Consider the following 16,995-nt stretch of genomic DNA (forward strand, 5'->3'; position numbering starts at 1 on the left):
GCTTCACGGGAGGATGGAGCAAAGCTACCGCACAGATCCATGAGATCTGGGAACTACTGGTTAAACTAAAAGCAAGGATAGGGAATATTCTCTGTGTTTCCCACTCTCTTGCTTCCCAGATTCCGACCAGAGCGTCATTTCAATACACGAGCTGGCAGAAAATTGCTCATGCTCCCCTGGCTGGTTCGAAGGCAGGGAAGAGGAGGATGTCAGGAAGGAGAGGGAAGAAAGTGAGGAAAGGCTTGGAAGAGGAGAGGTGGACCTGGGAGATGGCTCTGGTGGGCACGTTGCCAGCGGCAGAAAGTCAGAGGCAAAGAGCAAAACCCAGAAGAAATGTGCAAGGAAATCTGCAATTAAGTCATCCTGGTCGTACTCGGGGGAGATGGCTGAGCATGACACCAACTGGCAGTGTCACCCAAGGAACGCTGACTTCAGCGAGGCCGTGGAGTAGAACCATCCAGGGAGGGAGTCCGGGCAGAGTTCAGGGGCCAAGGCTGTCCTCTGCTACTTTGCAAAGAAAACAGGAAAAGAAAGCAGCTCAACTACACCTGGGTGGCATGCGGTGTAGATTCACATCAAACTAAAATAACCAAAGGTGTTTGGTTACTACCCAAGAAAGATTATCCCTTTAATGCCCTGGGGTAAGTACCTCTCCCGATAGTTGTGGAGCACCCATTTGTGCCAGGACCACCACGAGGGGCCACGTGAATAAGCCAGCATGACCACCAACCCGGGGGGCATTCATTCATTCGGGCGGGGAGGTCATGTACGATAAAAGCAAGGGCGCGCGTGTGAACTGCGCAGAGGGTTACGAAGGAAAAGCACAGGGCGTGGGGGCGGGGCGGGGATGGAGAAGATGGGGGAGGGTGACGGGGAAAGCCTCTCAAGAAAGAGACAGTGAAGCCGAGGGGGAAGGATGCTCCCGGCGGCCCGGCTGCGGGAAAAACCAGGGGTGGGCAAGGAGCAGAGGAAGAGAGGCGTGGAGCCCCGGAAGAGGTGCCTTTTCTCTACGGCCACAGGAAGTCACAGAGGGGTTTTGCACCGCGAGTGGATGGGACGGCACCTGCATTTTATAAAGGTCCCTTTGGCTGCTAGGAGGAGGGTGTGCGGGATGGAGCGGAGAAGCCATTCTAACCGTCCAGACAAGACCCAGGAGTGCCTTGGAATGGGGGAAGGTGTAAGGGTCTGGATACAGCAGTATTCTGGGGACAGAGCCCCTGAGAGGCGGGGACGGATGGAAGCAGCACGTAGATATAGAGCCCAGGACAGTGGTGCGGGGCTGCTCGTGTGCGCACACGCTGCACTGGTGGGTGGGGGGGAGGCCGCGGGGAGGGGGCCTGAGCCGGCTGCCGGGGTCCCGCGCCTTCTCCTACAGCATCACCCCGGCAGCTGCAGCCCCCGAGGGTCCTGCACAGGCCACTCTCCTGAATTCTGCCAGTGCCAAGAAGTCACCATCATCTCCTTACTCTGGATTTCAGGATCAACTGCAAATGCACCTACAGGGCTGATTCCTGGAGCGGGCTGGGCACTGCATTTGCTGTCCCGACATCTCGTCCCCAGGCCCCCGGGAAGAGGGACAAACTCACAGGGTGATGGGCGGGGCATCGGCCGGCGGCGCTGGGGCCAAGGGTCCCTTTGGTGTGGTCAGGCGGGGTCAGGCAGGCCGCTCTCCTAATCGCAAGCCCCCAAACTACAATTAGCTGGTTTTCTAAATATCAAATTATATTTCACGCCGCATAGATTGTAAAACACAGTTATTCCTCTTAAAGCATGTTGAAGGGGTATTTTTTACACGTGAACACATGTTTTGCATCATGGCAATTATGGACAGTCAGAGCCTTGAAACTGAATATATTTAATAAAGTAGCTAAAAATTCTCACTTTCAAAAAAAAGCCTCCTAACCGCAAGGTGCTTGTTCACATGCAGAGCAGGTGTGCACAGCCGGCGGGTCTGAGAGTCGCACACGTCGCCTGCGAGACACGGGCGGCCAGCAGAGGTCAGGCCAGAAGGTCAGGTCCGAGATGCAGCCTCCTGCCCTGTAAAGGCGGGTGGAGAGTCCACAAGCAGAAGAAAAAAGGTCCTCCCGTCCTCCTATTTTAAGAGAATGTCAGACTTTGCCTGCCGGCCGGGAATGCAAAAGCCTGGACCAGAGCCGGGAAGGGCCCTGTGCTCCATCCCTCATTGGATCCCGGCCTGGCCTGGCCTTTCTTGAGCGGCGAGCCTCACCTGGTGGCTCCATCCTCATCCTCCTCACCTGGCCAAGCCCGACTCTGTGCAGCACCGCTCAGCGCTGTGCCCACCCGAGGCGTCCCCCTCCCCCCACCACCTCCAGCCCTCTGGGTCATTCTGACCCCAGGGACCAGCCACAGGCAGAGAAGTGAAGCAGGACTGGGCCTTAGAAAGAGGTCCGTTCTCCCCAAGAAGTCGGATAAAATGGTGAGCAGGATCCTTTTAGAGGACGGTCCCATGGAAAAGTGTCCCCTCTCTGCCCAGGCAACAGAGGAGGAGAGGGAGGGAGAAAGAGAGAGATGGTGAGGGAGACAGAGACAGAGACAGAGACAGAGGGAGAGACACAGACACCGAGAGAGACACAGATAGAGGGCGAGAGAAAGAAATAGGGGGAAAGACAGAAACAGATGGAGATCAAGAAAGAAGGAAAGACGGAGATGGGAGAAAGAGAGACACAGAGAGGAGGAGAGACAGGCATAGAAAACTGGGCGAGAGCCAGAGACACAGGCAGAGCCAGAGACAGAGAAAGAAGGAGAGAGAGACGCAAAGACAGAGAGAGGGAGAGTCAGAGTGAGAGACAGAGACAAAGGTAGAGACAGAGACATACAGAGATAGAGGGAAAAACAGAGACAGAGAAAGAAGGAGAGACAGCGACAGAGGGCGAGACAGCCACACGAGGAATCGTGCAGACGCTCTCAGGGGTGGCCGAGCACCCATCAGGCTGGGACCTTGAGTCCTGGCCCCGTCATCTCCCGCTGAGCTTCGAAGGTAAATGCCTCACCCTCTCTGGGATCATCACGGTAACACCTGCGTGGGGTTCCCGTGAGGATTAGTAAGAGAAACGGGCAAGGTCCCTACAGTGGTGCCTGGCTGGGACCACCTGCCCCATCGCTCCCTTTCCGGGGAGCAGTGCCGCCCAGCACCCACTCGGAGCTCTGGAAATGTGGCCAGTGTGCCCGGGAACTGCATTTTAAATTATCCACTTGAATGGACTTAAACTGAAATTTTAACACTGGTGCTTGATTCAGGTATTACAAAGCTTTACAAGTATACTTGCAACAACCTGGACATGTGAATCTACTTTTTCAGCTGCAAATGGTATGGAGTCTCAATGCAAACCAAGCATTTCGATACAAATTGAATCTCCAGACTGAGATGAGCTGGTGGGTAAAATACACGCAGGATTTCAGAGCCTCGAAAAAAAAAAAGAATGTAAAGATCTCATTAAAAATTTTTTATATTGCACTGAAACCAACGGTCAGTTCTATGGGCAGGTGGGATGGGGAAAAACATTGTTTGTATCAATTACATGTTGAGATGATGCAAGTTTGGATAGATGAAGCTAAATAAAAAACATTATTGATATGAATTTCATCTGTTTCTTTTTATTTTCTTTCAACGTGGCTATTAGAAAACTGTGACTCCCCTACGTGGCTGGACTCACCCTTGATCCCTAACAAATACCAGCTATGCATCTGATCCCAGCTCTTCAAGCAGACGGTCCTTACCTGCATCATTTGGTTCAGGTTCATGGCCATCATCCCAGCATAATTATCAATAACAGCCCTTTCACTCTCAAAGGTACCTGGTTTTTCACAATGAACAATATGGTCACCTTGTGGACAAATCCATGCAAAAAAATGTTGGACTGACTTCCATTTTAGTTCATGCAGAGTTTGCCCAGAGTTTCCTTTGGGCTTAAATGGAAATCCAACAAACACTGGACGAGCCTGCATCTGTGCTTTTTTACACTTCAGAGGGACTGGTTGGGGGCTTACACATCACAGTTGTATGTAACATCTAAGAACTCTAAATGTTTGGTTAAAAAGTTAAAAATTGTTTTAAGTAAAAAATAAAAAGAAGAAAGAGAGCAATGATATTTTGCATGACGCTGGCCAGATTTCACAAGGAGAACGTCTCACTGTAGTGAGCTTAATTCCACTGCTTAAACCTAAGAGCTCAGCAGACTGTACAGCTCCCGAGCAGCAGCAAACAACTTCACCCAGCGGCGCACCCTGAAAATGATTAACTCTGCGTCCACGCAGCTTTCCTCTGAGCCCAAGGACGGCACTCCACCCCACGTGCTTTCTGCTATTCCCCAAAGACGGGCATCATTATCTGCATCTTACAGATCAAGGAACGAGCGCAGGAAGAAGAAACGTGCCCAGGATCACTCAGATTTCAAGGGGGAAAACTCAAGACCCAAGCACAGCTCTGCCCAAACAAAAGTTTGGAGGCTGATGTGTCTCCAACACGCCTTGCTTCTTCCAAACATTAAACTGTTGATTGACCATCAAAAGTCAGAGATTTAAAATGAAACAGTCTTAATAAAAGTGTAAATCCATGCTGATGGCAAAGAACAGACACCGGAACATAACATACACACGATAAATGTTAGCTGTCATCATCATCATCATTCCGAAAGTTATGACTTTTTTTATAGTTGCCTAAAAAACAAACAGAACCTCCCAGCGAAATTAGTTTGGGCCACACTTCGAAAGTCTGTCCTTGAGAGAGAAAACGGATTCACAGTTTCTATTAAATGTCAAATGGCTTTTAATTTCGAAGCTATAAAATGTAGCCATAAAATAGCTCAGCTCTTTTCTTCTTAAAAAGAAAAAGAATGGGACTGTCGCACTAACCAAAAAAAAATCAATGTTTAGTAGGTTTGGAAAGCTTCACTTAAATTAAGGTTTTCCAGGGCTGAGGTGTATAAAAATAGAGATTATTTTGTTCCTACCACAGCTGAATACTTTTATTCATCATTTTGTTGAAAATCCAAAGTATGATTTTTCTGCATTCGACATGTCTGTCTGTCTGTCTGTATCTATCTTATCTATGTATGGATCTATGTATCTATCTGTCTATGCATCTATCTACACATTAACTTAATGAGGCTGACACCCTGGCATGGAAGTCCCTTCTCAATAAGTGAAATGGAGCTTTGAATACTTATTTGAATGCACACTTGCAGTAAACCTTGCAAACACTGGCAACAAACCAGTGGCTGATTCCGTCTGTGCTCCTGAGCTAGATGACAGTAACCAAGGCCACTGACGTACAGAAAACGCATGTCTGCTCTGAAGCAACAGCTTCCACTCCGTGCTAGGTCAAGTCTGCTCGTGACTATAAAACAAAGTCACGTGTGACATCCGCGTCGAGCACACTTTTCAAAACGTGTTAAAAAAATGCAGCCTCCCCCCAGATGCTCCCCCCTAGACCGTTCTGTTCTTTTTTAACATCCTTTGTAAAAGTAACATTAAAGTGCTGGAAACAAAATAAGCCCACGCCTTAACTGTATGAGTGCTGCGGAACTGTCTGATAACTCCCAGGAAGCCGGTAACGGGCAGAAATAACTTGGACGTGTCAGAGATAGGACAGTTGTTTGCAAATATTGAAAGGAATGCCTTACAAGGAATGTGAAATGAAGTCAGGATGGCCAAACCGCTCTCGTTCTAGCCCTGGACCCGATGCAGCCATTTATAAGTGATGGCTATTCAGACACTCACTGACGAAATTAGAGGGTTCTGAAATTGAGCTATAAAATAAATAGACATTGGGTTTGGGGAGATGAAAATAAAATCTCTTTGCCCACGGGGAGACAATATTCTGTGACCTCCAGCTTGTCTGGCGTTGACGTTGAGAGATGCAGAACCTGGTAAAAAGCCATATGCCTTTGTCTGGAGGATCAGCAAGGAACCGCTACACACTCTTCATGTGCTGGTATTGCTTTAGCTTTTAGGGGCCGCTATTCAAAGGAAAGGCATTCGTGTTAGATGTGCCTTTTGTTAGATAATAACTGATAAGCCCCGGGCCTGCCCTTTGCTCTTTCAGTTGTTTCCCAGGTGAGCGGCTGCACCCACACAGCACCTGATGATGCCCGGCTCCCTGCAATCCTGCCCCTCCCCCAGGGAAGCTGGCTTCCATCTTGTCCACGTGACTGTGATAAGAAGGCAGTGCAACTAGGTGACGCATAATTATACTACGGGGAAGGGGAAGCGATCTGGGATTAAATATCTGCGGTAGGAAAGCTGAAAAACGGAATTTTCAAATATTGGAGTTGACCCGAGCTTTTAAGTATAAACCCCTTTATTTCTGTATATAACATGTGCCTTCATAAAGATGATAGTGACTAGAACCTAATTTCTAAATCTAAAGACTTGAAGAGCAAAGGATGGGCCTAAGATTCTTTTCTTGCTGCCACCGGACACGAGCCGTAGGCAGCAGCAATGGGCTCTCCTTTTGGTGATAACGGGGACCCAGAGCCCTGACCTCACGCTGTGACCACGGCTCAGCCCTGTATATCAACCCCTTCAGCCCACATCACACCTCTAAGAGCAAGAGTTCTAATTAGCTCTTGTAATCGCACGGAGGACAAGACAGAGCTTGGAGACTCGGGCTACGTGCCCTGCACAGGGTTCCAAGGGCTTCAAGCGTATGCACATCCGTGGAACCTCAGACTTTGTGACCAGGACCCCTTCACACATGTCCTGGGGGGTCCTGGCACAGAGGTGTGCCCCAGATGACACTGGCTCCACCAGCTGTGCCCACTGTCAGCTGCACTCACCTTTATTTTAATTTCAGATACACATATATCAAGATACACACATGTATAAACACAACTACACTGCCTCTTCCATACACTGCTTTGAAGGACTGCAAGGGATCGGATATATAGCAGTCTTCTGAACACCAGGAGATGTCCTGGAAGTGTAGGATGGTAACTGAAGAGTGCCTGCTTCAGAAACCAGAAGGCTGTTTGGGAGTGTGGGGTTAGCACATGCAAACTATCGGGTTGGCCAAAAAGTAACATCTTACAGAAAAAAAACCTGAATGAACTTTTTGGCCAACCCAATACTATCTGTAGGATGGATAAACAAACAAGTTCTACTGTAGAGCACAGGGAACTGTATTCAGTATCCTGTGATAAACCACAATGGGAAAGAATATGAAAAAATGTGTATATAATGTATAACTGTCTCTGTGCTGTGTAGCAGAAATTAACACAGTACTGTAAATTAACTATACTTCAATAAAATCAATTTAAAAAAAAAGAAACCCAAGCATATAAGAGGGGAAGGGACTGGCTCAAGGTCACAATGATCATCACCAGCAGCCTCAGAAATAGAACTCAAGTCTCGGGTTTCTTGAAAGTCCCTAGGTTTCTCTTAGTGACACGTCCAGGCGGCTGCCCATGTGACAACGGTGACACAGTGCTCCACACTCTCTTCTACTGATTATAAAGGGAACACCAAGAGCTAACCACAAAGACGCAAATCACAGACTCTGATCACCGCACACAGATGAGAGCTACTCAGACCAGGTGAACATGGGGAAATTACTCTCCTTTACCTGAGGGTCGGAAAACAGCAATCCTGTAACTTCGTGCTTCACCACTGCCGCGTTCCCAGGGATGTTCCTTGCCAACACAGGGACTTCCAAATCCATCGCCTAAGAGGACGAAAAGAACAAAGGAGAGGTGGGCGATCGCTGTAAGAGCTTCTGTGGCCGGATGAGCCGGTCTGTGGGAGAATAACTTCTTAGCTGAACTGGACCTCTGGCACCGCACAAAAGCTTACCGAAAATGAGTTCCCAATCCAAACCCCAGACTTTCCAACTACATACTGAATCTTAATGACTGACTGCATTTGCGAGTCTTGGGAAACTACATACTGTAATGGTCTGTCTGACATCGTTACTGCGATGTCACAAAGAAACCCTCTCTTTCCAAATCTTCAGTTGACACTTCTTCGGCGGCAGCGTGAAGTATACATTTTTTTTTTTTTTTCGGTACGCGGGCCTCTCACTGCCGTGGCCTCTCCTGTTGCGGAGCACAGGATCCGGACGCGCAGGCTCAGCGGCCATGGCTCACGGGCCCAGCTGCTCCGCGGCATGTGGGATCTTCCCGGACCGGGGCACGAACCCGCGTCCCCTGCATCAGCAGGCGGACTCTCGACCACTGTGCCACCAGGGAAGCCCAGAGTATACATTTTTAACTACCATCATTACTTTCCCCGATGAGTAATTTTCTTCCAGGGCCGCCATACGAATGCCACCAGGACTGCACACGTCCCTTTGGCATCGCACAGCAGTGAGGACAGGCACGATTTATCATCCCGATTATCCACTAAGCAGCCTTTCCAGTACCAAAGGGCTGGGATCAGCCAGGCTGGGCCACCCCATAGCCTGGCACAACCCGGCATCGAGCCCTCAAAAAGATGCCCAGAAGCGTGGCATGCAGTGTTGGCCTCCCCTGCCCGGGAGGGGGGCATTTAGAAACATACAGGATTAGGCCAGCCCTTCCCAGCTCCATTTCAGCCTCCCGCATTGACTCTCCCATGGTGACTTTCACAGGGGCCAACCCAGCTTTCATGTGACAGGTGCCTTTCAGCAGGTGAGAGGGACATCCCTTCACACCTTGGTGTCCAGAGGCAGCCCTGAGGGGATGCTATCAGCAAACCAATATTCTGGCTCTTACTATACACAAGGATGTCTTAGGCACTCCAAATCGGCAGGTGGTGTCTCATTTCACGTAATAAACAATTTGGTCACGAAGGGGTGACATTCGGTTTTCAGAAAGGTAAAGTCCCCCGATCTCAGCTGCTTAGTATATTACCATGGGAAGCTCTGACTCCAAGGACTTCACATGGCACAAACGCCACCAACGCCCAAGTGCCCGGAGCCATGTGTGACACATAGTTAAGAGCTCAAGAAATGCTTGTGGATCAAATGTTCCAGAAGCATCTGAACGTAAATTAATTATAGGTCAATGGTTCACACTAGGATCATCTTCTCGTCAGCAGCTTTCTGGGTAAGCTCACCTGGTTTTCTGGTTCTGTGTCGCCTGTATCTTCCCAGTACACGTCGAGTTTGAGATCCAGGCCCTGCATAAGGTCGGAGGAGGGAGGACAGCCCTCCTTTCTGCCCCCGAAACTGTGCTGTTCCCACCATCGGGGAAGGCGGTGGAGCTGGCTGGCTGCTCGGACAGGAGCCCTCCTGCTCGCCCCCAGCTTCACAGTCCCCTCCCCAGCACCGCAACAGCCTCTCATGGTGGCCTTTCATGGTCACAGAAAGCCTCCAAGTCGTGATATTCTGCTCGCATCTTGTAGGGTAAAAATTGGGACCTTCCACTGTCACTACATTCAGAACAAGGAAACTCAGCAGCACAGGCAAAAAGTAACCCAAAACGGCCACATCTCAACATTAAGGTCACAGGTGCTTTATGAACCAACTGGTTGGACCTTGGGTTCTGACACACCGTGGGTGCCATCTGGTATTTTGGAGAAGGGCACAAGCCAGGACTTGTGAGACGTTGGTCTTGCCCTGGTGGAGGCTTCGTCCTTGACTAACATGGAGGGTCTCAAATTCATTGCTCATCAGTCATTCTGGGGAAATGGAGTCGAAGTTCGACACCCGGTACCGGACCTCTTCCTGGGCTCCAGTTTTATCATTTGGGAACGAGGGGCTAAACTTTCCAGAGTAAATGAAAATTTCAGATGTCATTCTGCACACATACCACTTAGGTGGTTGATGGCTGAAGCTGACATTGACTATGTACGTTACAGGGTCGTAATATAGTCACGGTGAGCGAGACGACAGGATGTCTGATGGCTCCTTTCCCTGCTGGTCACCCTGTTCAGGTCATTAGCTCATCAAACTGGCATGACCCACTGTGATTCCATTTCTAGGCATCTGTCAAGGGACTGCAGAATCTTCCACGTAGATGAGGCCTTCCAGACCGTCTCATCTCATCCCACTGATGAGGGGGATGAGGGGAGGCTCGCTAGAGGCTCATCACACATGTCAGGGCACACGGCTAGCTCTGTTCTCATTGTTCTCTGTCCCAGGTGGGCCCTGGAACATCTTCCAATCCAAATGGTACATTTATCCACTGATGTCGTTAAACACCGGTGCATTTTGGAGAAACTGTGGCAGACACACAGATTGAGAGGAGATTCTATAAATACAGATATGAAGATGCAAGTGCAGATCTATAAAACTGGCCATCAGAGAATCTCAGAACCGGCCGACCCTGAGGCAGGACAGAGCTTATATCCCTGTTTCAGCAAAAAAAAAAAAAAAAAAGATCCCATCATCCCTCCCGTAGTATAGACTTACTTGTATATCAACCAGTGCACACCAAGCACCCAACAAACAAGTAAGGCCATGGGCCAGTGAGATCACCCATTCCTTGTCCCTCATTCAGCAAATAATCATCAACCTGCAAAGGGCAAGACACAGGAGGTTTGGGTGATGAGACCAGTTGGTTAAAGGCGAGTCAAAGAGGTGAGACCGTATAGTAGTTTAGCTTTGCTCAATCCAATGAATATTGATGGATTATTGATGCTACAAAGCTAGACTTTGGGGGAGGGTTCAAGGTTGTAGAGGACATGCTCCTTGCCTTCAAGGAAAACTGCAGATCAGCAGAAAGAGTGAAATTCAATCTGGAAATATTGCCATTTGCAACGACATGGATGAACTTGGAGAGCATGATGCTAAGTGAAATAAGTCAGAAAGAGAAAGACAAATACTGTGTGATATCACTTATATGTGGAATCCCCCCCCAAAAAAAACAACAAACAAACAAAGAAGAAGCAGACTCACAGATACAGAGAACAAACTAGTGGTCACCAGTGGGGAGAGGGAAGGGGGAGGGGAAAGATAGGGGTAGGGGGTTAAGAGGTACAAACTACTACATATAAAATAAGTAAGCTACTAGGATATATTGTACGGCAAAGGGCATATAGCCAATATTTTGTAATAACTATTAATGGCGTATAACCTTTAAAAATTGTGAATTACTATGGTGAACATCTGAAACTTATAAGGTACATCAACTATATCTCAAAAAGAAAGAGAGGGCTTCCCTGGTGGTGCAGTGGTTGAGAGTCCACCTGCTGATGCAGGGGACACGGGTTCGTGCCCCGGTCTGGGAAGATCCCACATGCTGCGGAGCGGCTGGGCCTGTGAGCCATGGACACTGAGCCTGCGCGTCCAGAGCCTGTGCTCTACAATGGGAGAGACCACATCAGTGAAAGGCCCGTGTACCGCAAAAAAAAAAAAAAAAAAAAAAAAAAAGAAAAGAAAGAGAGAAATACAGTCTGAGTCTTGAAGTTGTGAGTTGGGTGGAGGAAGATGATACTTAAATGTTCTCTGAAAGCTGTATATTCAGAGAAAACTAATTTCAAAGCCCCCTCTTAAAAATAAACTGTCTTTAAGAAAGGAGACATCCTGGTAAACAGCAAGGATTTACCGTAGAGCACAGGGAACTATATTCAATTATCTTGTAGTAACGTATAATAGAAAACAATCAGAAAAAAAGAATATACATAGATATACATATGTATAACTGAATCACTTTGCTGTACACCTAAAACTAACAAAATATTGTAAATCAACTATACTCCAACAAAAGAAAAAAGAAAAACAAATAAAGGAGGCATCTTAAGAATAAGTAAGCACATGGAAATACTATTTTCATAGAGCCAAGACATGGCATTAAGGAATCAGATGGCTGATTCACAAGTCACTTTCTTCAGGTGAAGTCACCTCTTTAGAAACAAACTGTGTCTGCAAGAAAGGCAAAGTCCCAGAATACAGCAGTGCTGTGAGGCTGGTCCTGATGAGAACCGGGACTGGCAATGTCTTGGATGAGACGGTGTTTGGAGGTGGGCGAGCTCGCCCTCTGAACCCCTTCTGGTCGTGACAGAGGAGGGAAAGGCGCAGTGGAGGGGGTGGGGCTTGGAGCAGAGAGTCGCTCAAACCTGGAATCTGGGGCCCTGTTTTGGGACAGAAAAGAGGAAACATCAGAGCTGAAGGGGCACCTAACAGCCGGTTGAGTTTGCAGTCACTGAATTTCTCTTGCCCCCCGATGAGCTCTTCAACCTTCCAGCAGGTAGGTGGAAGCTTCCCATTTGACCTTTTAAAAAAGCTTTGTCGCTGGTGCACCGTCTTCAGCGGGGCTAACAGAGGTTTCCAGAGACATGGCCCCCAGTCTACACGCAGAAGAGCCTTTGGAAGCCCGGCCGCCAGGGCTCCGCGTCAGGACAGCCAAGAGAGCTTTTGCAGGGTGCCGTCATTCATACCGATGGTTTTTTAAGCCTCAGAGGGAATTCTGATGCACACCCTAGGTTGAAATCTCTGGGGTCCAGATTTCCTTGCAGAGAGGCCTGCGTGCATTTCAGTGGCCTTAACTGGGCATATGTCCAGCACCATGATCACTGCTTGTCACATGGGGATGGGGCTGGTCTGAGTGCTCCACTGATGTGCACACACAGTGCGTTCCATGGAGTTTAGAGCGTTTCTTGATGGGGACGCCAATGGCATCTTGGGGACAGACCTTTGACGCAAAGACTGTCTCGCACGTTGAAAAATACTTTGCCTGTCTGCACTCCCTCCCCGCCAAACTAATTGCCAGTAGCAGCCTCCTAGTTGTGACAACTCCAAACGCCCTCCCGTTTTAAAAGTGGGAAGGGCGGGCTTCCCTGGTGGCGCAGTGGTTGAGAGTCCGCCTGCCGATGCAGGGGACGCGGGTTCGTGCCCCGGTCTGGGAAGATCCACATGCCACAGAGCGGCTGGGCCCGTGAGCCATGGCCGCTGAGCCTGCGCGTCCGGAGCCTGTGCTCCGCAACGGGAGAGGCCACAACAGTGAGAGGCCTGTGTACCACAAAAACAAACAAATAAAAGTGGGAAGGGTACAGCTCTGCCCCACACACTTTTGAAATGAGCCAAGGTCAAGTGACACAGGGTCACAGTTATCCTTGAAAAGCCCTGAAATGAATCTTTCATCACTAGGTCCTGGGCCTGGAAGCTAAGAGCCCAAGAATTACCTTTTTACTGCTCTTTGCTTTAGAAGATGCCTTCTTCTCCTCTGGGCAGTGAAAACTTTGACCTGGAGGTTGGGTGTGTGTGTGTGTGTGTGTGTGCTCCAGGGCAGGGAGGAGCGCCCAGTGAGGAAGTGTGGGGTAAGCAAATAACTTTCTGGGACTTCCCCAGCGGTCCAGTGGTCAGGACTCCGCGCTTCCACTGCAGGGGGCCCAGGTTCGATCCCTGGTCGGGGAACTAAGATCCCACATGCCACATGGCCAAAGCAAAACAAAAATTAATAATGATAATAATTTTTTGTATTCTTCTAATTCTGTGTAGAGTTCAACTCCATAATAAGCCCAAACTTGAAACAACAGATTCGTTGTAGGGATGTCCCCTCTACTGCCCGGGCATCCAGCTAACGCTTGATTTTTGGAGTTTATCAGCAAAAGATAAAAAGTGTGTCATAGCAAATGGATTTTTACATGCTTCCATGACAAAACAAAGCTAATTCTGAAAGGCCAAAGGATCCCTTCCTTCAAAAGTGATGTGCACTTATTCTGTGATTAACCACTTTGGTTCTTTGAATTGATTCTAATGAAATCCACCCTCCATGACTCCCCTAAAATCAGTTTCATTCAAAACCCTCAGCCCAAAGGTTATTTTGGAATTTTCAAAAGGAACAGAGTGTCCACGTTTGAAGGCAGACAGAATTGCCAACAGCTGCCTTTCCTTTGAAGTAAATGAAATTTGACAGCAATTCATCTGCAGTGAACTGCTGTGTGTGCTGCTTATAAAATCATTCCCGAATTCCACTTTACCTTTTCTTAAGAAGTTGGGGGGAGAAAAAAATGTGTATTTACATACAAAGGAGCGATTCAGCAATGGCTTGAGGACGTGGTACTGTAAGAATGCACATTTTTAAAGCTAACAGGGAGAGTACAATGTATCGCTCCAGTGACTCTAGTCGAAAGCTGATTTTAAACCACAACGGAGATAAATGCTAATCATTAGGCTTAGACTGAGGTATTGAGGTATTCAACATCTGGCTGAAGATGAAAATGTTACAAATCCAAGCTTTGTGCTTTGAAAGCTTCTGAACACTGGAATTACAGGCATCAGTATATGTTACCCCCACTCACAGTATTTTGTTTTTAGTTCTTTGTTTGCTTTTTTAAATGATGCCACGTTCACAGAAAATATTAGGCATGCGACATCAGTCATTTCTTAAATTTAGGGAGCATGCTTTTTTTTCCTGCTTTAATTATTTACCATGGTCTCTGAAACACTGAAATTCACAAACTGTAACTTTGGCTGGTAAATTCAACTAGCATCCAAAGGAATAAATGGATGTTACAAATACTCATGATAAAATAATAGCATTGCTCTAAGTAGACCCTGAAGTAAGAAACTAGCATCGTGAGAAAGGGGATGTGAAACGCGATTTAAAGACCTGGAGGGTCAATCACCAAACGTTTCTGTTTCTACAGCAAGTTTTATCATGCGCTAACCAAGAGGACTCAACAAGGCATCTATTGTGTGAGAACTAAAGGAGATTCCATGCGAGGGATGGCTTGTGATTTAATGACATGAAGAAAATCCAGCACTGAATGCTGGTTATGACGGGAGGGACGGAGTCTCCTCTTTGCTAAGATCACTCTTGAAAAGGAACCCAGTGTGCTGTGAGCCGACAGAGAAATAAGGGAAAGGAAAATCCTTTTGCATTAGAGGCACGCTGGGGATTACTCAGGTCATCAGCATGAAGCAGTTTAAGTGATCCTGGTAAAACACCCCATCACGTAAAACGCTCAGTGAGGAGAAGAGATTGCAAAGGGCTGTGAGGCTGGATTAAGTCCCTCTGACCCAGGAGCTGATACACTCAATCCAGAGGCTGCCAGGATCAAGAGCAGGGACTTTTTATTTCAGCCTCTCCCTGCAAAACACAGATAACTCTAGCAACAGACTGCACGGTTGTGCTGGGCTGTGCACACTAAGTCCAAGTAGCGTAAGAGATTTTCAGAGCTGAACACCAGACAGAGAGATGAGGTCCACCCTCATGCCCACCACCCTGTGCATCTGCAGCTACTCTCCTCCGTGTATGAAGCCCCACCCCCTTCCATGTGCACAAGCCCAACCCTTTCTTTCTTTTTTTCTTTGGCTGCGCCAGTGCCTGCGGGATCTTTGTTCCCCAACCAGGGATCGAACTCGTGCCCCCCAACCAGGGATTGAACTCTTGTCCCCTGCAGTGGAAGTGCAGAGTCTTAACCACTGGACTGCCAGGGAAATCCAAGCCCAGCCCTCTCTTATCCCCTAAATTCTGGGATCACAGGACACACTGAAAAGAGGGAGAAGACATCAAGACAAAAGGAGGTTCGCTACAAAACACACCTTCACCCCACATCCTGTCCCGACCCTCATAGCCTCAGCCGTCTTCCCGTTGAAGCTAAGTGGCGAGTCAGAGAGGCGACACTATCCTAGTTTTATTTCATTTTGTAGCTCGCGAGGAAAAATGGCAGGGAGAAAGGAAATAGTATTCTTAAGCCCCAGACAGAACTTAAAAACTACTATAGAACTCCCGAGGAAATGCCGTTTCACTCTGTTAGCTTTGAGAAGCGCACAACTTTATTGACAAAGGCATCACCTCCATAACTGAGAAAAGGGGTGATGGACCATTTCATATTGCCACTTTCAGTACCCATTAGATCATTACCTCCAGGATTGCGGCTGACATGCCTTCAGAGACAGAGCTATTCACCACCGCGAAGCAATTCTTCACGACCGCGTGGAGGTCTTCCCGAGTCATCTCCCCGATCAACCGTACCCCAGGGGTCCTGGAACAACACGGAGCAGAGAGAGAGCTTACGGCTGGGAATCTCACGCGGAGGGGCTGAGAGAAGGGGAGATGACGATTTTGGAGAAATACCCTAGATCCACAGGGAAGCATTACTGCTAAAGGATTCAATACAGAAAACCATACTGGAGTGAGAATCTATTCTATAGCCATCCCTGGTAAGAGAGAGAGGAAGCCTGTTAACACACCCGCTGTCATTCTGAAGCCCTCTGACCAAGGAGACACGTGCTTCTCAGATACTGGACGTCAGAGATACAGCTCTTGACATTTTTCTCTGAATGATTTAGAAAAAAAACCTTTCCTAATAATGCAACATTTCTTCAAATTCTTTTTTAAAGATACACAGAAAGAGAATCATAGATGTATCATAAACAGAGAGAAATAGAGAAACTCAACCAATACCCAGGTTCCCAGCACTTTGTCACATAGGTTTTGTTTTGTTTTCTTTTTTGTTTTCACCCAAAAATATGGACATTCTTCTCCATCCCCTAACCCTCTCCACCAGTCTCAGGATTTTGAGGTTATTCTTTCACATGATTGGTTATACTTTCACATACATGCATTCTGTATCTATGAGCAACATAAAGACACCTGATTGCATATGGGGATGAAATCAGTTTCCCAGGCCCCTGGGGTGATGGCGTGGCCAGTGAGAGGAGCTGGAATCCTGGGGTGGGGGGTGAGGAAATTCACATAAAAAGGGGCTGATCCAAATGGGAGGTAACCCGTCTGGCTCTTGTCCTTCCCCATCTCCCCACTTAAAATTCGGAATGTGATGAGTGAGTTCTACAGCCACTGTCACCTTAGGGATGGAAGCCACAGGTAGGGACCGCAGGACAGCAAGACAGGAGCTGAAGTCTTACTTGGTCCTGGACCAACGACCCCAGATTTTTTTATGTGAGCAGTTAAGCGCCAGGGTGTGTAAGCCAGTGTTATCGAGTTACTGGCAGACAAATGCAATTGATAACAAAGACTGACAAATTGCCCTCTAAAGGGGTGGCAGCAATTTTCACCCTCACCAGCAGATGTTTTAAGTCTTTTCAGTTTTGGCCAATGTGATCAGTGACAATTGTAACCTCAAAGTGGGTTTCCTGGGAACTTCCTGACC

General features: G+C 47.9%; 1 protein-coding gene across 2 annotated transcripts in view; it reads right to left on the reverse strand.

Annotated features, from left to right (window-relative positions):
• Window positions 1–16,995, reverse strand: part of GLT1D1 (glycosyltransferase 1 domain containing 1) — a 93,769-nt gene that overhangs the window by 9,541 nt on the left and 67,233 nt on the right. The window contains exons 10-12 of one of the 2 annotated variants that reach the window (XM_081251728.1): window positions 15,747–15,867; window positions 7,583–7,681; window positions 1,861–2,037 (exon numbers count right to left, since the gene is read on the reverse strand). In XM_081251728.1, coding sequence (XP_081107854.1) covers window positions 1,999–2,037; window positions 7,583–7,681; window positions 15,747–15,867 — 259 coding nt within the window. In that variant the 3' untranslated portion in view covers window positions 1,861–1,998. Of the gene's footprint in view, window positions 1–1,860; window positions 2,038–7,582; window positions 7,682–15,746; window positions 15,868–16,995 lie in introns of those variants that run through there. The other variant, XM_081251727.1, reaches the window with a different exon arrangement.

This window comes from Mesoplodon bidens (genome assembly GCF_964165515.1).
Source record: "Mesoplodon bidens genome assembly, chromosome: 13".
Classification (NCBI taxonomy): domain Eukaryota; kingdom Metazoa; phylum Chordata; class Mammalia; order Artiodactyla; family Ziphiidae; genus Mesoplodon; species Mesoplodon bidens.